The following is a 20,359-nucleotide window of genomic DNA, read 5'->3' on the forward strand; positions in this document are numbered from 1 at the left end:
CTGTAGGCCCTCCTTGGTTGGTGACAGAAGCACCAGATCATCAGCAAACAGCAGACATTTGACTTCGGATTCTAGCAGGGGGAGGCAGGGTGCTGCAGACTTTTCTAGTGCCCGCGCCAATTCGTTGATATATATGTTGAAGAGGGTGGGGCTTAAGCTGCATCCCTGTCTAACCCCACGACCCTGTGTGAAGAAATGTGTGTGTTTTTTGCCAATTTTAACCGCACACTTGTTGTTTGTGTATATGGATTTTATAATGTCGTATGTTTTACCCCCAACACCACTTTCCATCAGTTTGTATAGCAGACCCTCATGCCAGATTGAGTCGAAGGCTTTTTTGAAATCAACAAAGCATGAGAAGACTTTGCCTTTGTTTTGGTTTGTTTGGTTGTCAATTAGGGTGTGCAGGGTGAATACATGGTCTGTTGTACGGTAATTTGGTAAAAAGCCAATTTGACATTTGCTCAGTACATTGTTTTCATTGAGGAAATGTACGAGTCTGCTGTTAATAATAATGCAGAGGATTTTCCCAAGGTTACTGTTGACACATATTCCACGGTAGTTATTGGGGTCAAATTTGTCTCCACTTTTGTGGATTGGGGTGATCAGTCCTTGGTTCCAAATATTGGGGAAGATGCCAGAGCTAAGTATGATGTTAAAGAGTTTTAGTATAGCCAATTGGAATTTGTTGTCTGTATATTTGATCATTTCATTGAGGATACCATCGACACCACAGGCCTTTTTGGGTTGAAGGGTTTTTATTTTGTCCTGTAACTCATTCAATGTAATTGGAGAATCCAGTGGGTTCTGGTAGTCTTTAATAGTTGATTCTAAGATCTGTATTTGATCATGTATATGTTTTTGCTCTTTGTTCTTTGTTATAGAACCAAAAAGATTGGAGAAGTGGTTTACCCATACATCTCCATTTTGGATAGATAAATCTTTGTGTTGTTGTTTGTTTAGTGTTTTCCAATTTTCCCAGAAGTGGTTAGAGTCTATGGATTCTTCAATTGCATTGAGCTGATTTCTGACATGCTGTTCCTTCTTTTTCCGTAGTGTATTTCTGTATTGTTTTAGTGATTCACCATAGTGAAGGCGTAGACTCAGGTTTTCCGGGTCTCTATGTTTTTGGTTGGACAGGTTTCTCAATTTCTTTCTTAGATTTTTGCATTCTTCATCAAACCATTTGTCATTATTGTTAATTTTCTTCGGTTTTCTATTTGAGATTTTTAGATTTGATAGGGAAGCTGAGAGGTCAAATATACTGTTAAGATTTTCTACTGCCAGGTTTACACCTTCACTATTACAGTGGAACGTTTTACCCAGGAAATTGTCTAAAAGGGATTGAATTTGTTGTTGCCTAATTGTTTTTTGGTAGGTTTCCAAACTGCATTCCTTCCATCTATAGCATTTCTTAATGTTACTCAGTTCCTTTGGCTTTGATGCCTCATGATTGTGTATTGCTCTGTTTAAGTAGACTGTGATTTTGCTGTGGTCTGATAGGGGTGTCAGTGGGCTTACTGTGAACGCTCTGAGAGATTCTGGGTTGAGGTCAGTGATAAAGTAGTCTACAGTACTACTGCCAAGAGATGAGCTATAGGTGTACCTACCATAGGAGTCCCCTCGAAGCCTACCGTTGACTATGTACATACCCAGCGTGCGACAGAGCTGCAGGAGTTGTGACCCATTTTTGTTGGTTATGTTGTCATAGTTGTGCCTAGGGGGGAATATGTGGGAGGGGATGCTGTCACCTCCAGGCAGATGTTTGTCCCCCTGTGTGCTGAGGGTGTCAGGTTCTTGTCCGGTTCTGGCATTTAGGTCGCCCCAGACTAGTACATGTCCCTGGGCCTGGAAATGATTGATTTCGCCCTCCAGGATGGAGAAGCTGTCTTCATTAAAATATGGGGATTCTAGTGGGGGGATATAGGTAGCACACAGGAGGACATTTTCTCTGTTAGGATAATTTCCTTTTGAATTTCTAGCCAAATGTAGAATGTTCCTGTTTTGATTAATTTAATGGAGTGAGTTAGGTCTGCTCTATACCAAATTAGCATACCCCCTGAGTCCCTTCCCTGTTTCACACCTGGTAGTTTGGTGGATGTGACTACCAGCTCTCTGTAACCTAGAGGGCAACCAGTGGGTCTGTCTCCTCTATACCAGGTTTCTTGCAGGATGACAATGTCTGTGTTACCGATTTCTTTGGTGAAGTCCGGGTTTCTGCTCTTCAGGCCAAAGGCAGATGACCTCAGGCCTTGGATATTCCAGGATGATATAGTGAATGCTTTTTGTTCCATAGAGTGTCCAATGTTGTTGGTCGTGGTTTGGCCTCAGGCCAGAAAGTGTGAGCAGAGCCTGCTGAGCATCTGGTACATGCCATTGGCTTCCATGTTGAGGCCCTCTTTGCGGGGGTGGGGTGCATGGGGTGGGCAGGAGTGGCATAGGTCTGATCTGAGGGGGCCTAAATGGGGTGTGGGCATGGTTGACGTGGGGGGGTGTGGATTGGTTGGGGTGGGGGTGTGGATGTGTCTGGGTGTGCGGTGGTCTGGATGTAATTCCTCTTGGCGTGGGTCCTCTATGTGTAGGTCCAGGGGGGGGTCCTGCAGGTCTGGGAGGGTGTCTCGCCGGTCTGGGTGGGGTGTCTATTGATCTGTTGCTCCTGTGTGAAGTGTTGGGGATATGTTTGAGAGCGATGTCCTTTAGAGTTCGGGCAAAGGTGGGCACTGCTGCCTTGTAGAGGTAGACCTGGTCATAGAGGCTGTTCAAGTCCAGGGTGGAGTGGTGTGCCAGGAAAACATTTGGTTTTGAGGCACAGTCACGGGAAATACTTGCATTTACCGGCTGTATTGTGGCAGGGTGGAAGTCTTTTCGTGGTAGCAGGGTGGAGATAACCACTTGTGCGTTGGGGAAAGTAGAAGAAGCCTTTTCAATCACTCCCTTCAGTGCTGTGGCCACTCTTTCTTGCTGTGCTCTCAGGTCGTTTGTGCCTGTGTGTATTATTATGTGGCTGGGTGACCCTAGTTTGGCCTCAGACAGAAGGTCTAGGGCGCGCTGGGTGTTTGGACACCAGAGTTTAGACACACTGTGTTTGGGAAAAAGTTTTTTTTCTTCTATATATTTCCCATTTGTGTCCATAAGTAGTACAATCTGTGTCTTGTGTTTGTCCTCAGTGGGTGTGGGGGGGTTGTCAGAAGGGCTATCAGGCAGGCTGACAGGGGGTGCTCAGAGGGGGTGAGAGCCGCTGGGCTTGGGGTTCTTCATTTGTCTGTTCTGCTGTGATGTCGACTCTATGGTCAGGGTCTGGTGTGGACTGTTCTGCTGTGGTGTCGAGACTTTTGTTGGGTGCTGAGGTGGGCTGTTCTGCTGGCTTCTCTGTGGGGGTAGCCACCTCTCTAGTGGGTTGTTCTCTGTCGCACGCCGCCCCCCTCAACCTCTCCTCCATCCCCCTCACCCTCTCCTCCATCCCCCTCAACCTCTCCTCCATCCCCCTCAACCTCTCCTCCACCAGCAGTCTGATACTCTCCTCTAGTGCTCTGTTCTGCTCCTCTTTCTCCTGTTGTATTTGTCTCACCACTGTCCAAAGTGCAGATATGTCTCTGTCCACCTCCAGCTCTCCGGGTCTGGTTAAGGGGCTGTTGTTGTGCTGGACTGTTGTCTGGGTCTGTGCTGACTGAAGTGTAATCACCTGCTGTTCCAGCTCCACCTGCCTTATCTCCAGCTGGGTGAATTTGTCCTTCATTTCAATGAGGGAGTGGTAATCTGTGCTGGGAGGTTGACTCTCTGCTGGGGTTGCTCGTCTGTGGGGTTACATAATGAAGAGGTCTGGTCTGACCCGCTCGGTGTGGGGGTATCTTTATCAAGGGAGAGCTTCTCCTGCTGGGCTAATTCTTTGATTAGGTGAAAGTCCAGCTGAAACTGTTTGTGATTACCCTGTGCCATTACTGTTCCGGACTTATAGATATTTATATTACTTGACTCAGAGTCCTCGTTATCAAGTATTCTGAGTTTCCACCCTCGTTAATCCCCGCTCTCGTAACAAGGGGGTAGTGTGCTAATATAGCACTGTGCCATGCCAGGGGATGGTTTGTGTGGAAGATAAGGTTGCTGATGTTCCCATTTTTGTAATAGTCAGCAAAAAGTGTCTCTTGATTTTCCATAAGGAGCTTCATTTTGTAATCTTTTCTTGCCTTATTATTCTTTACATGCACAGGGTACTGTATTTTAATTACCTCTGAACAGCAGGAGGGAGCTTCTAAGGCCTCTCCATTTGGTTGGGGTAGACTGTGTGACTCTCCTGCCATTGTTGGGCTAATGGGCTTTGACACCTCTCACTTGACACGTCGGTGCTAGTTGAAGCTGTATCAAGCTTGGCAGAATTATGTTAGAATTCAGTCCTTATAAAGTAATGTTGTGTATTTCTTCTATCTCTATATAGTGCTGTTTCTTGTATTATGGTCTCTTGTTTCTTTAGAGGTTTCACTTTGTTGTCCTTTTCTTTTCCTTTTTCTTCTGTCCTTATTTTGTCTTCCTTTCTTCTGTTAACTAGATATTTTTTGTTGTTATTCTTTGTAAGCTAGCTAGCTTCTTCCAGGAGAGTCCCTAGCAACTGCTTAGCAACAAGTAAACAATTCAGCTAGCAATTCAGCTAGCTAAGATAACTGTACAATTTTATGAAAAATAGTTACTTTTTCAAAAGCCTGTCTTTTGGTTTGTTCCTTGTTTTGTCTTCTATTGAGTCTTGCAGTTTTCTCTTGATTTTTTTCGATGTACTTCACTCTAAAAAAACATTTAAATCTCAATATATACAGGAGCTCATTTTTCAGCAGCTGCTCAATTTGGAACTCCGGAACACTCTTTCTCTTTCTTTCTTTCTCTCTCTCTCTCTCTCTTTCTCTCTCTCTTTTTCCCTCTCTCTTTTTCTCTCTCTCTCTCTTTTTCTTTTTCTCTCTCTCTCTCTCTCTTTCTCTCTCTCTCTCTCTCTCTCTCTCTCTCTCTCTCTCTCTTTTTCTCTCTCTCGCGTTTTCTCTCTCTCTCTCTTTTTCTCTCTCTCTCTCTCTTTTTCTCTCTCTCTCTCTTTTTCTCTCTCTCTCTCTCTCTCGGTGCATGCTGGGTGTTTTTGGAGTTTGGGTGTTTGGTGTGGAGAGCTCTATCCTAACTAACTTTCTTGATTCTTTTCTTTACATGTTATTTTCTATGGTGGAGGGTTAATGCAATATTTGTTTTTAGCAGTATCCAAAGTTTTTTTTCAAAGTTAGGGTGGAAGAGGACAGAGTAACTTTCCTGGGGGTTGGAAGGTGTTGTGTGCGCAATGGCTTCTCAGCCTAGCGCGGAGGAGACGCTGTCGATACAGCATGGATTCAGGTGTGTTCCTGAGAACGGAGTTAAGGTGGAGGAGGTTCTGCTCGCGGTTGGTGAACAGGTAGGAGCTGAGTTTATACATTCTGCTTCTAGAATGAACAAAGTGGTGGTTGTGTTCATGAAAAGGGCTAATTTGGTCGGTAGGCTAATTGCTAGCGGAATATTTGTAAGGGATGTGTTGGTGTCAATTTCACCTCTCTCTACCCCTTCAACAAGAGTTGTAGTGGCAAATTTGCCTCCGTTTATTACGGATGATCAAATTAGGAAAGAGCTGAGTCGTTTTGGTAAGTTTGCTAGCGGTTTCCGTGTACTGTCAGCAGGTTTTCAGGCAGATGCCGTTAAGCACGTTGTTTCGTTCAGGAGGCAAGTGTTTATGTTTCTGAACAATAATGAGCAACAGCTAAATGTGCATTTCAAAGTGAGGCATGGGGAGGGGCTCTATGCAGGTTTTGCCAGCACAGATAGTCTACGGTGTTTTGAATGTGGGGATTTGGGGCACAAGAGCTTTGCGTGCCCACATAAAGGCCATAGACAAAATGAGGGTACTAGCGCAAGTGGGGGAAATCGAGGTCAAAATGCAGGGGGTAAGGAGATGCAGACAGCAGAGGCTGGGCCTAGTCAGTCTAGAGATGGTGGTGTAGATGAGGCTGGGCCTAGTCAGGCTAGAGATGGTAGGGTAGTGGAGGCTGGGTCTAGTCAGGCTAGAGATGGTGGAGAAGCAGAGGCTGGGTCTAGTCAGGCTAGAGATGGTAGGGTAGTGGAGGCTGGGTCTAGTCAGGCTAGAGATGGTGGAGAAGCAGAGGCTGGGTCTAGTCAGGCTAGAGATGGTGGGGTAGCTGAGGCTGGGCCTAGACATGCTATGGAGGGTGGTGCAGATGAGGCTGGCCCTAGTCATGCTATGGAGGGTGGTGCAGATGATACTGCGTCTAGTCAGGTTATTCTAGTGGATGAGGAGAGTATAGTGGGGAAGTGTAAGAGATTAGGGGGGAGGAGGAGGGTGTCAAGTGGAAAAGGAAAAAGGGTGTGGACAAAGGCACCATGGAAATGTTGCCTGTTGCTGTGGGTGAGGCCCTAACCAGAGAGAAAGGGCAGGTGGTCAGGGTGGGAGATAGAGAAGAGGAGGAAAGTGAGTCTGAGGAAGAGGATGAGGAGTTATTTTTTTCAGACTCCTCTTCAATTGGCCCGGAGCTGACAGCCAGTCAACCAGAGGGGTCTAAGTACACGTTGAGAGAACTGACAAGGTTCCTGAATGAGACTAAGGGGAAAAAAGTTAATCTTGAGGCTTTTTTTCCTGATCCTAGAAAGTTTGTAAGATCAGTACAACATGCTATGAGTAATGAGGGGCATGGTGTCCTCTCACCCAGGAAACGGTTTAGGTTGAGGAAGTGGGTCACAACAGTGCGTAAAGGTTTACCTTCAGACACTGTTTAAATGTTTAATTTCTTACTGACACTGGGGCTTTTTGAGCTTTGCTATTGGTCTATTTCTCTGCTGGCTTTTCTCCCAATTCTTATGGAGACTCTTCGGGTAGGCTCGCTCAATATAAATGGCGCCAGAGATGCGGGAAAGAGGAGTGTGTTGGGTGAATATGTAAAACAAAAAAAAGTACAGGTGTTGTTTCTGCAGGAGACGCATAGTGATGTGGTGAATGAAGTTGATTGGGGGCTCTGGTGGAAAGGGGCAAGTGTGTTGAGCCATGGGACAAATCTTAGTGCAGGGGTGGCAGTCCTTTTTGCACCGGGTCTGGCTGTAAAAATTTGCTCCTCAAAGGAGGTGTGTAGGGGTAGGTTGCTTGTTGTTAAAGCAGAAAATAACAACATGTGTTTTGTCTTTATAAATGTGTATGCGCCTAACACAGGGAGAGAAAGAGGGGTTCTATTTGGGAGTCTTAGACAGGAACTCTCACAAGTAGCGCCTGAGGAGACGCTGGTGATCGGAGGTGACTGGAACTGTACAATGGATTTTTACAAAAGACAGAAATGGGGAAGAGCCTCATTCAGTGTCAGTGGGAGTGTTAAGGGACATCTTTAATCAGTTTGACCTAGTGGATGTTTGGAGAACTAAACATCCAAACACAAGACAGTATACGTGGGTGAAGGTTTTTGGGGCTAGGGTGAGTGCAGCTCGACTTGATCGTTTTTACATGTCCAGGAATCAGAGCAATAGGCTGCTGGGTGCTACCATTCTCCCAGTGGGGTTTCGGATCACCACATAACCATGGCTCGGCTGTCTATTTCACCAGGGCCCCGGCAGGCATCTTATTGGAAGTTCAATGTAAAGCTCTTACAAGATGCCACTTTTTGCTCAGGTTTCCAGACTTTTTGGGAAAGATGGGGGCAGCGAAGAGAGGAGTATGAGTCTCTGAGTCAATGGTGGGATGTGGGGAAAGTGCAAATTCGGCTTTTCTGTCAACAGTACACAGCTCTCTCATCCTCAGAGGCTAGGAGAGTATTGGGGGAACTAGAGCGGTGTATTAGTGAGATGGAGGTAGAGATGGTGGGGCAAGGCAATGTAGGCCTCCAGGCTAACTTAGCCGAATTACGTAGGGACCTGGGCAGTTTTTTCCAGGTTAAAGCAAAGGAGCACTTGTAAGAGCTAGGTTCTCCATGCTCAAGGAGATGGATGCTCCCAGCTCCTTCTTCTTTGGTTTGGAAAGACAGAGCAGTGAAGCCAAGGGTATGCATTGTCTACGGCTGTCTGATGGGCGGGTGACCTCTGTGGTGGGGGAGATGCGGGAGCGGACTGTGGAGTTTTATACTGAATTGTATAGGGCAGAAATGTGTGATCCTATGTGTGCTCAGGTCTTGTTCGCAGGACTCCCTAAGCTCTCTCGGGCACAGAGGGATGAAATGGACATTCCTCTGTTGTCACATGAACTGGCAGAGGCAGTAACCCAGATGTCCCCCGGTCGTGCACCCGGGGTCGATGGACTTCCAGTGGAATTTTACAAAAAATTCTGGGGAACAATTGGACAGGATTTCTTTTGCGTGTTGCGTGAATGCGTCGGGGTAGGAGAGTTGCCGATGAGCTGCCGTCGGGCGGCTCTGACTCTCCTGCCCAAAAAAGGGGACTTGTGTGAACTTAAGAACTGGAGGCCTGTGGCATTACTCTGTGCGGACTACAAGATTTTTGCCAAGGTCCTCTATAACAGACTGAAATCCCATCTGGACTCTATAATACACAAGGACCAGACATATTGTGTACCGGGACGCTCAATCACGGACAACTTGTTCTTGATTAGGGACATGTTGGACTTGTCGAGAGGTTCTAATGTGAACTTTGGACTGGTCTCTTTAGATCAAGAGAAAGCTTTTGATAGAGTGGATCATGAGTATCTGTTTAACCTCTTGCTTCTACTCGGGACGCTTGCGTCCCAACTAGAGCTCTGGAAATGCAAATGCGCTACGCTAAATGCTAATAGTATTAGTTAAAACTCAAAAGTTCATTAAAATACACATGCAGGGTATCGAATTAAAGCTACACTCGTTGTGAATCCAGGCAACAAGTCAGATTTTTAAAATGCTTTTCGGCGAAAGCATGAGAAGCTATTATCTGATAGCATGTAACACCCCAAAAGACCCGCAGGGACGTAAACAAAATAATTAGCATTTCGGCGTTACACAAACCGCACAATAAAATAGAAAACATTCATTACCTTTCACCATCTTCTTTGTTGGAAACTCCTAGATGTCCCATAAACACTATTTGGGTCTTTATTTCGATTAAATCGGTCCATATAAAGCCTAGATATCGTTATATGTAGACTGTGTGATAAACGAAAAAAACATCGTTTCAAAACGTAACGTCATTTTTTTAAATTCAAAAAGTCGACGATAAACTTTCACAAAACACTTCGAAATACGTTTGTAATGCAACTTTAGGTATTAGTAAACATTAATAAGCGATAAAATTCATCAGGAGGCGATGTAAAGATCATTAGCTGTCCGTCTGGAAAAATGTCCGGCTAGAAACTCAACGAAAATATCCGGTCCTAGACCTGAGGAGATACGGTGCCCTGCATGTGTTTGACCAAGAAAAAACTCGAAGGGAAATGACAAGACTCTAGACACCGTGTGGAAGCTGTAGGTACTGCAACCTCAGTCAATTAATTGTGGTTCACCTTTATCAATGGGTTCAAGTAGCGCATGGATATATTTTCCCATTTTCAGTGATCAGTTTTTCCTGTGCTTTTCGATGTAAATGCCGTTCTGGTAAAGCCACAGCAGTGATTTAACCAGTTTTATAAACGTCTGAGTGTTTTCTATCCACACAGACTAAGCAAATGCATATACTATATTCCTGGCATGAGTAGCAGGGCGCTGAAATGTTGCGCGATTTTTAACAGAATGTTCAAAAAAGTAGAGGGTCGACTTAAGAGGTTAATGTGATGTCTGTGTTTGGGTTTGGGAAGAGTTTTGTGACCTGTGTGAAGCTGTTGTATGCTGGGGCATCATGTATGGTTAAGGTGGGAGGGGGGCTCAGTAGGCCAGTCTGGGTGAGACGGGGCATTAGACAAGGATGCATCTGGGCAGCTGTACACAATAGCCATTGAGGACTGCTATGCAGGAGACTCGGGGAGTGTGCTGGACAGGCATGGATGTGGTGACAGGAATAGCAGTCTCAGCATATGCAGATGATGTTTTTGATGGTCAGGGATGGGCAAGATATGCAGGAACTAGAGACCAGTCTGAAGGTGGGGAGCTTCATCAGCTAAGGTAAACTTAGGTGGGAGGGGGCTCAGTAGGCTGGAGTGTGCTGGACAGGCATGGATGTGGTGACAGGAATAGCAGTCTCAGCATATGCAGATGATGTTTCTGTGATGGTCAGGGATGGGCAAGATATGCAGGAACTAGAGACCAGTCTGAAGGTGTACGAGGGAGCTTCATCAGCTAAGGTAAACTGGGGAAAGAGCAAAGCTCTGTTATGTGGGGCATGGGGGTAGGGCTCCTCCTCCTCTGCTTCCAGGAGGTTTGCAGTGGGGTTGTGAAGGGCTTAAAGTGTTGGGGGTGTACCTGGGCTCGGAGAGGTGGGTCAGCAAGAACTGGGAGGGGCTGTCACAGGCAGTGGTGTCAAGACTGGCCAGGTGGAGGTGGCTCCTGTCACAAGTGTCATATAGAGGGAGGGTGCTGATAATCAACAACCTGGTGGCATCTTCCTTGTGGCATAAACTGGCTGTCCTCAACCCCCCGCCGGTCTGCTTGCAGACCTGCAACGCAAGCTGGTGGACTTCTTTTGGTCGGGACATCACTGGCTGAAGGCAGCAGTTTTGTACATGACCGTCCACGAAGGAGGACAGGGCCTGGTGGAACTGGAGAGCAGGATGGCTGCTTTCCGACTAAAGGCGGTGCAGAGACTGCTGTACCACACTGATGTTGGCTGGAGGGAACCAGCATGCGCGCTGCTGAGGAGAGCTGGCGGATTAGGGTTGGACCGGCAGCTGTTCCTTATGAAGCTGGAGAGGCTGAGTACAGCAGGTCTCTCAGAGTTTTACTCTGCGGTGCTGAGGGCCTGGCAGCTGCTAAGGCCCACACGAGAAGGGGGTGTGGAGCCTGGGCAGTGGGTGTGGGAGGAGCCTATCTTCCACAACCCAGCCATCCCTTTGAGATCGGTTCAGTCGGCCACCCTGCAGAGGCAACTGATGGCAGGGGGTTTACAAAGGCTGGGTGACCTGAGACTGCTGGGAGAGGAGGGGTGGAAAACCCCGGAGGTCTTGGCGCAACAAACAGGAATAACGTCTCTTAGGCTGCTGGAGAGATTCCTGGAGGAGGTCCAGGAGGCACTGTCTGAGCCGGTAAGGGGGGTGTTTGAGAGGCCAAAGGGAGAGGGGCCACCAATGTTCCCGCCACTGCAGGTGACGGCAGAGACTGGAGACTGGCAAGGGGGTCTGGAGGACTTGTTAGATTTTAACACTCCGAGCCTGGGGGAGTTTGAGGTGGTGGGAGGTAAAGCCCTCTACAACCTCAGTGTTAAGGTTAGGAGCATTAGAAGCCTAACAGGAGTGAAGGCACATCAGTGGCAGGGGGTATGTGGGGCGGAGAGTATGGTGGGTTTTAGATGGAGGGCGCTCTACAAACCCCCAGTACCAAAGAGGTCAGGGGACCTCCAGTGGAGGGTTCTTCATGGAGCCCTGGCAACTAACAGCTGGTTGGCACGGGTTGATCCGGGAATTGGGCAGGGGTGTCCTTTCTGTCAAATGAAAGAAACTGTAATTCATGTGTTTTCTGTGTGCACCAGGTTAATGCCATTAATGTCTGTGTGACAGGTTGGGGGTGTTTTTTTCTGTTGGGATGTTTATAATGGGATACAGGTATTCGAGTAAGGAGAAAGAAAACTGTGTTTTGTTGAATTTTCTGTTTGCTCAGGCAAAGTTAGCTATTTGGCTAACAAGGAGGAACAGGGTCAAAGGTGGGGGGATAACAGACCCTTTACTACTGTTTAATGGGATGGTCTCTGCGCGCCTTAGGGTTGAGTTTGAGTTCTATAAAATGATCAAATGTGTGGAGATGTTTGAGGAGATATGGTGTGTTGGGGGGCTGTCTGTATTGCTGGGGAAGATGTTTTGGATATACGGTTGTAGGAGAGGGTTTTTGTGTATGGTGATTTGTACAGGATATATTTTTATTTTATTTTTTATTTTAGGAGTGGGGGGGTGAGTTTTAAATGAATTGAGAATGTTTCAATAAAGAAAGACCAAAAGTCAAAAGTCTCTCTCTCTCTCTTTCTCTCTCTCTCTTTTTCTCTCTCTCTCTCTCTCTCTCTTTTTCTCTCTCTCTGTCTCTCTTTTTCTCTCTCTCTCTCTCTCTCTCTCTCTCTCTCTCTCTCTCTCTCTCTCTTTCTCTCTCTCTCTCTCTCTCTCTCTCTCTCTCCCTCTCTCTCTCTCTCTCTCTCTCTCTCTCTCTCTTCCGCTCTGTCTCTCTCTAACTCTCTCTCTCTTCCTCTCTGTCTCTCTGTCTCTCTCTGTCTCTCTCTAACTCTCTCTCTCTTCCTCTCTGTTTCTCTCTAACTCTCTTCCTCTGTGTCTCTCTGTCTCTCTCTAACTCTCTCGCTCACGTCCTCTGTGTCTCTCTGTCTCTCTCTAACTCTCTTCCTCTGTGTCTCTCTGTCTCTCTCTAACTCTCTCTCTCACTTCCTCTGTGTCTCTCTGTCTGTCTGTCTCACTCTAACTCTCTTTCTCTCTTCCTCTCTGTCTCTCTCTATCTTCCTCTGTGTCTCTCTCTCTCTCTCTTTCTTTCTCTTTCTCTTTCTCTTTCTCTTTCTTTCTCTCTCTCTCTCTCTCTCTCTCTCTCTCTCTCTCTCTCTCTCTCTCAATTCAATTCAATTCAATTCAAGGGCTTTATTGGCATGGGAAACATGTGTTAACATTGCCAAAGCAAGTGAGGTAGATCATATATAAAGTGAATATATAAAGTGAAATAAACAATAAAAAATTAACAGTAAACATTACACACACAAGTTTCAAAACAATAAAGACATTACAAATGACATATTATATAAATATATGTATACAGTGTTGTAACAATGTACAAATGGTTAAAGTACACAAGGGAAAATAAATATGGGTTGTATTTACAATGGTGTTTGTTCTTCACTGGTTGCCCTTTTCTTGTGGCAACAGGTCACAAATCTTGCTGCTGTGATGGCACTGTGGAATTTGTGGAATTTCACCCAGTAGATATGGGAGTCTCTCTCTAACTCTCTCTCTCTCTTCCTTTCTGTCTCTCTGTAACACTCTCTCTCTCTCTCTTCATCTCTGTCCAACTCTCTCTCTCTCTCTTCCTCTCTGTCTCTTTAACTCTCTCTCTCTTCCTCTCTGTCTCTCTCACTCTCTCTCTCTATGTCACATACATACAGACACATACCCACCCCTTCCCACCACCCTCTCTTTGGTACGCCTAGAGCCCAGTTGGTAGCAGGCTGTAGAGGTAGAGATCAATAGAGACATGGTGGAAGAGGGTAATGGTATTGAGCTGTATGTTAAACATATACTTCAGGCCCTTTAACTACTTCCGCAGAATCAGATGAACTCGTGGATACCATATGTATGTCTCTGTGTCCAGTATGAAGGATGTTAGGGTTAGTTTTGTGAGCCATTGCTAACTAGCATTAGTGCAATGACTGGAAGTCTATAGGTATCTGCTAGTATGCTAGTATGCTAGTATGCTAGCAGATACCTGTAATCTTCCAGTCATTGCATGAATGCTAGTTAGCAATTGCCCTAGCGCTAGTTAGCAACTTCCTCTGAAAGGGCAATTTTTTATTGTTGTTGTTGTTGTACAAATGGTATCCACGACTTCATCTGACTCTGGGGAAGTAGATAAAAGGCCTCATTGCCAACAGTGCTGATTAATCTGTTAAACTGGACTAGGGCCTCCTGCCCTCAATAATTACATGCTCAGACTTCCTCTGCCTGGCTGGGGCTTCTATAAATAACGCTGTTGGGGTCATGACATGATAACCATCAATCCTAGCTAAGGAACACAACATACGTACTGTGTTGGATTGTGACTGGTGGGATCTTATTGCATCCATCAGGCTCTAAATGTAGTATGTTATGTGATCTCCACCTCTGTTTGTCAGCACCCTCCTACCTCTAGAGGTGGACTCCCTGTTAACTCCATCCCTCTATTATCTGTCTCTCTCCTCCTACCTCTAGAGGTGGACTCCCTGTTAACTCCATCCCTCTATTCTCTGTCTCTCTCCTCCTACCTCTAGAGGTGGACTCCCTGTTAACTCCATCCCTCTATTCTCTGTCTCTCTCATCCTACCTCTAGAGGTGGACTCTCTGTTAACTCCATCCCTCTATTCTCTGTCTCTCTCCTCCTACCTCTAGAGGTAGACTCCCTGTTAACTCCATCCCTCTATTATCTGTCTCTCTCCTCCTACCTCTAGAGGTGGACTCCCTGTTAACTCCATCCCTCTATTCTCTGTCTCTCTCCTCCTACCTCTAGAGGTGGACTCTCTGTTAACTCCATCCCTCTATTCTCTGTCTCTCTCCTCCTACCTCTAGAGGTGGACTCTCTGTTAACTCCATCCCTCTATTCTCTGTCTCTCTCCTCCTACCTCTAGAGGTGGACTCTGTTAACTCCATCCCTCTATTCTCTGTCTCTCTCCTCCTACATCTAGAGGTGGACTCTCTGTTAACTCCATCCCTCTATTCTCTGTCTCTCTCCTCCTACCTCTAGAGGTGGACTCTCTGTTAACTCCATCCCTCTATTCTCTGTCTCTCTCCTCCTACCTCTAGAGGTGGACTCTCTGTTAACTCCATCCCTCTATTCTCTGTCTCTCTCCTCCTACCTCTAGAGGTGGACTCTCTGTTAACTCCATCCCTCTATTCTCTGTCTCTCTCCTCCTACCTCTAGAGGTGGACTCTCTGTTAACTCCATCCCTCTATTCTCTGTCTCTCTCCTCCTACCTCTAGAGGTGGACTCTCTGTTAACTCCATCCCTCTATTCTCTGTCTCTCTCCTCCTACCTCTAGAGGTGGACTCCCTGTTAACTCCATCCCTCTATTCTCTGTCTCTCTCCTCCTACCTCTAGAGGTGGACTCTCTGCGTATCCTGCTCTATTCGGTCATCTTCCTCCTCAGTGTGTTGGGTAACCTGCTCATTATCGTGGTGCTGGCAGTCAACAAGCGCATGAGGACTGTCACCAACTCCTTCCTGCTGTCCCTGGCAGTCAGCGACCTGATGATGGCCATCTTCTGCATGCCCTTCACCCTCATCCCCAACCTCCTGGAGGACTTCATCTTTGGAGCCGCCATGTGCAAGATAGTGGCCTACCTCATGGGTGAGACAGGAGGAGGGCGGGGGGGAGAGAAGAGGAGAGAGAGAGGGAGACTGACTAGGTATCATGTGGGATGTATAGAGTAGGGCAGTGTAAAGGAAACCTTGGCACCTAGTGGCATGGAAGGAACTGAGACAGAGAATCATCATTAGGATGCATTGAGAGAGCAAGAGTGGAAAGGGCAGGATCTGGGAATCTGCTGGCTGTGCTCTCCAGCTGCTCCCAATGGTCCCCACAGAATAACGCAGTACAGGACACCTCACAGACCTGCACACAGACATACATAGAATACCGCACATGGATGAACACACACAAGCATGCAGGCTCACACACACACACACACACACACACACACACACACACACACACACACACACACACACACACACACACACACACACACACACACACACAGTCTAATGTCATGTTCCAGCTAGTAGGAGGATATGGATTAGGAGGAGAGCATAGAATCCTTTCCCTCCTCCAGTCTGGGGGATCAGATCAGGAGGTTCAGGATGCGATTTCCTCCAACACCATCTGTATTTAGCCAACATCTCCCACTCATGTTTCACTAACACATCCTTAAAAACACATCTTCACTCAAAAGTGCTCAGTACTGATCTATGATTCATAACCTTCAGTCACATCTGATATTTTACAAAAGTTGGAACCTTTCAATATGTAAACTTAGCAGAACTCTTACGTAACTAACGGAAAAAGTTGTACATATTTGAAACTTTTAAAAGTGTTGTTTGTGTCGTTTCTCATTTCTTGACTTTCCAACAGGTGTATCCGTGAGCATCTCCACCTTCAGCCTGGTTGCCATAGCGATTGAGCGCTACAGCGCCATCTGCAACCCGCTGAAATCGCGGGCGTGGCAGACCCGTTCCCATGCCTATCGGGTGATCGCCGCCACCTGGCTCCTGTCCTTCATGATCATGACCCCCTACCCCGTGTTCAGCCACCTGAAGCACGTTCCCCTAAAGGACAACATCACCATCGCACGCATGTGTCGCCACATCTGGCCCTATCCGGAGGTGGAGCAGGCCTGGTGAGTCTGTGTGTGTGGGGGTGAGGTTGAAGTGTGTGTGTGTGTGTGTATACGGGTAGGTGGGTGTGTGTGGGGGTGAGGTTGTGTATGAAGTGTGTGTGTAAGGGTGGGTGTGTGTGTGTGGCGGGTGAGGTTGTGTATGAAGTGTGTGTGTGTAAGGGTGGGTGTGTGTGTGTGGGGGTGAGGTTGTGTATGAAGTGTGTGTGTGTAAGGGTGGGTGTGTGTGTGGCGGGTGAGGTTGTGTATGAAGCGTGTGTGTGTAAGGGTGGGTGTGTGTGTGTGGGGGTGAGGTTGTGTATGAAGTGTGTGTGTGTAAGGGTGTGTGTGTGGGGGTGAGGTTGTGTATGAAGTGTGTGTGTGTAAGGGTGGGTGTGTGTGTGTGGGGGTGAGGTTGTGTATGAAGTGTGTGTGTAAGGGTGGGTGGGTGTTAATTCCTCTCGTCTTACTTTTTGCTTAGTGCTGTTGTCCTAATACTGCATTTTAGGGGGTTTGGTTGGAATTGTGATAACGAACAAAATAAAATCTGTCTACACCTAGACATTAGAGTGATGATACAGCAGTGTTGTTTTTGCATACTCATTAGAATAGAAACGCATTACTAAAATGGGTGCAACAGCAAAATAAGGTGTAACTTTCCACTAAAACCAGCTTTAGGTTTGATGTAGACTTCTCCAGGGAGAAAACACTGGCTGTAGCTGTAATGCGGCTCAGTCATTTTTCTTTCATGTTGGTACCTCCATGACGCTTACTCTTGTGAGAAAAACTCACTCGCATATCCACACATATTCACATACCCGCTCAAGTCATAGATAGAGACGTACACACACACACACCTCTTCTTCTCCCGCCTCTTCATAGCCCCCTCTTTGCGTCCTCATCTCTCCTCTGTCTGTCCGTCTGCTTGTCAGTCAGCTCGTCCCTCCTTCTGTCCGTCTCTGTTTCTCTCTCTTTGTCGCTCTCTCTCTCTCCTTATCCCTCTCTCTCTCTCCTTATCCCTCTCTCTCTCTCCTTATCCCTCTCTCTCTCTCCTTATCCCTCTCTCTCTCTCCTTATCCCTCTCTCTCTCTCTTTGTCGCTCTCTCTCTCTCCTTATCCCTCATCCGCCATCCCCTCTGTCTGAGGCCCTGACATAGAACAACCTAACCTGTAAATGCCAGCTTGTTATGTCACAGGGCTCATTGTAATGACTGGAATGGAAATTAGTCAAAGATGTGGTTTCCATATGTTTGATACCATTCCATTTATTCTATTCCAGCCATTACATTGAGCCCTTCCTCCTATAGCTCCTCCCACCAGCCTACTCTGCTGTAGTCAGACATCCATTTGAAATCATTATTGAGATAAATGAAATGCACGAAACGTACTCTCTTTACCCTCTCTTTCACTCTCCAAAGGGTTCAATAATGAGTTACAAAAGCAAGTTAAAACACTTGTAGGAACCAAACAGATAAAGAGACAGTTCCAAGGAAGAATGGATGCACATGTAACTATGTAACTATTCTAATGTAACTATGTAACTATTCTAATGTAACTATGTAACTATTCTAATGTAACTATGTAACTATTCTAATGTAACTATGTAACTATTCTAATGTAACTATGTAACTATTCTAATCTCCTACAGGCTCTCTTATGATTGTGGAATATTGTTCTAATAGCCATGGTGCCTCTAAACAATTTCAATGGACTATCAAGGACATAATTCATGTGGCTTTACCCAGAGAGCTAATTTAATTCCAACTGTTTATATTCATAATCCACTAGCTCAATGTCCCTGTTAACATATTTAATACTTTTCGATTACCCGTTCCACATATTTTGTCCTCCACGACGACTAAATAAAATAACAGCATTGTGGTGGAATGTCTTCTACACTGGGTATCAACCATTATTGTCTCCAGCCGTTGGACCACAGCAAAGATATTGAAGAATTGAAGATCCCCATCTCTGGTTTGCGCCTTCTAACCCAATGCCTATTGGACTTCCTCTGCCTAACTTCTTTCTGGAAGTCTCCTGTGAGAGCGAGCCCTTTTCTCCTATGCTCTCTCTATGCTCCTTGAAGAAGCTGGCCTCGGGCACAGATCTAGGATCAGAGTAGTCACCAAACATCCTAACCTTAACCATCTCAAGAGGGGTAAGGCACAACATACCTTGGATTAGTGTCTAAGGTCAATTTGTTAAACCCACTTCCTGTGTGTGTCCCAGGAACATGATGTTGCTGCTTACGCTCTTTGTTGTTCCGGGGGTGGTGATGATTGTGGCCTATGGACTCATCTCCAGAGAGCTGTACCGGGGAATCCAGTTTGAGATGGTTCAGAAGACATCATCCCCCGGTGAGACCTACATTACTGTTATTTAATTATTCACACATTTATTTACATCTTGCAGTGGAGAGGTTAGTGAGAAGATGTTAGAATGCTGAATTGGAATGAACTTTGAGTACTAGAATAAATAGTTATCATCCAGTTAGTGCCCAGTAGTGTTTCCCAGATGTTTGAATTGTGAACCAGATTATTAGGATTTGGGCTGTCTCTTTTCTGTGGTCACACAGAATGAACATTTCAGTAGCATTTCAATCATGTTACTGTGTTGCAGGTTAGAGCAGCGTAACCTTTAGGCAGTGTGAAAGTGAGTAGCTGGAAGGATCTGATAAATGGAGTATATCTGCTGCTGATGGCTGTAGACCTTCACCATCTGTCTGTCCAATATGAGAGAGGGAGGGATGGAGGGGAGAGAGAAACAGAGGGGTAGTGATATGGAGGAAGAGAGAAAGCGAGGGAACATTAGCCCTCAGATGAGAGATGTGACTCAGGTTTTTGGTGATGTGCCTCCTCTAAAATACATCTGTGACCCAGGATTGTGTTGCTCATGGCTAAATTTAGATATATGGGGTGTTGAATGGATCATAAATATTTGTGACCGTCTGAAATTATTAGTTACAAAACCTAATTGGTCTGACCCCTCCTTACAGTTTTGGACCTCTACTTGCCTGCGAAGTAAATCCTCTGTCATCTTCTTTGCCCCGCCCCCTCAGGTCTAAAGAACGGCCTGACCACCACCGGGGCTTGCGGCAGCGACGACGGCGGTGATGGATGCTACGTCCAGCTCGCCAAGCGACCGCGCTCCATGGAGATGTCCACTGTGACATCATCGACGGCAACCGCGTCCAAATTGGAGCGTCTCCGCAGCAACACCTCGGAGGCCAAGCTCTTGGCCAAGAAGCGCGTGATCCGGATGCTGGTGGTGATTGTTGCTCTGTTCTTCCTGTGCTGGTTGCCCCTCTACTGCGCCAACACCTGGAAGGCTTTCCACCCCGTCTCTGCCCGCCGTGCCCTCTCTGGTGCCCCCATCTCCTTCATCCACCTCCTGTCCTACACCTCGGCCTGTGTCAACCCCATCACCTACTGCTTCATGAACACACGCTTCCGCACTGCGCTGCTCGCCACCTTCGCCTGCTGCTGCCGCCCGCCCTGCCGACACAGACGCCACGGGCTGCGGGATGGAGAGGAGGACGCCATGGCTATGGGGGTGTCCATGTCCAAATTTAGTTACACCACGGTCAGCACTATGGGGACGTGCTGAGGGAGGAACCATTGACTGACTGGGGGACGAAGGGGACATGGGGGGACAAGGGGGACATGGGGGGAAACCAGAGAGATATGTTATGTCATTCGTATAGGGAAACTGTTAACCTGCGGACGGTAGGTATGGGGAGATGCACCCACGGGCTATAGGGAAACCAACGCCTGACCATTACTGCAACGCTAATGTCAAGGCAGCCAATGGGGTCAGAGAGTTAGTTAGATATGTCTATCTGAAGGGATGAACTAAGCATGGGTAAATCAAACCTGTAGTATACACTCAAAAAGGGAAAATACTCATGACCCATAGAGAATGCTTTCCTAATATACCCACAGGAAAATGATACACCGTTTAATAGTTGCCAAACAAAAGAAAATAAGGAAATATTATCGTAGCACAGTTTTGCGTTAGCATTTGTCCCAAGTGATGGGAAAACAATGTTTTGTTCAATAGTATACGTATGCCAATGTAGTTATTTCAATCATGTTTACTGATGAATCCCTCATATAGGACGGGGAATTATTATGTGGGTGGGATATAAGGGATGTGTGTTGGTAGCACAGACGGCTGGTGGCACCTTCATTGGGGT

General features: G+C 46.5%; 1 protein-coding gene across 1 annotated transcript in view; it reads left to right on the forward strand.

The window, feature by feature from the left end:
* Positions 1-19,789, forward strand: part of LOC115119341 (cholecystokinin receptor-like) — an 84,638-nt gene extending 64,849 nt beyond the window's left edge. Inside the window, exons 2-5 of the mRNA XM_065005759.1 lie at positions 14,892-15,140; positions 15,924-16,188; positions 18,394-18,521; positions 19,223-19,789. Of these exons, the coding sequence (XP_064861831.1) occupies positions 14,892-15,140; positions 15,924-16,188; positions 18,394-18,521; positions 19,223-19,770 (1,190 nt within the window). The 3' untranslated portion in view covers positions 19,771-19,789. The remainder of the gene's footprint in view (positions 1-14,891; positions 15,141-15,923; positions 16,189-18,393; positions 18,522-19,222) is intronic.
* The last annotated feature ends 570 nt before the right edge of the window (positions 19,790-20,359 follow it).

Source organism: Oncorhynchus nerka, linkage group LG3, assembly GCF_034236695.1.
Source record: "Oncorhynchus nerka isolate Pitt River linkage group LG3, Oner_Uvic_2.0, whole genome shotgun sequence".
NCBI classification, from domain to species: domain Eukaryota; kingdom Metazoa; phylum Chordata; class Actinopteri; order Salmoniformes; family Salmonidae; genus Oncorhynchus; species Oncorhynchus nerka.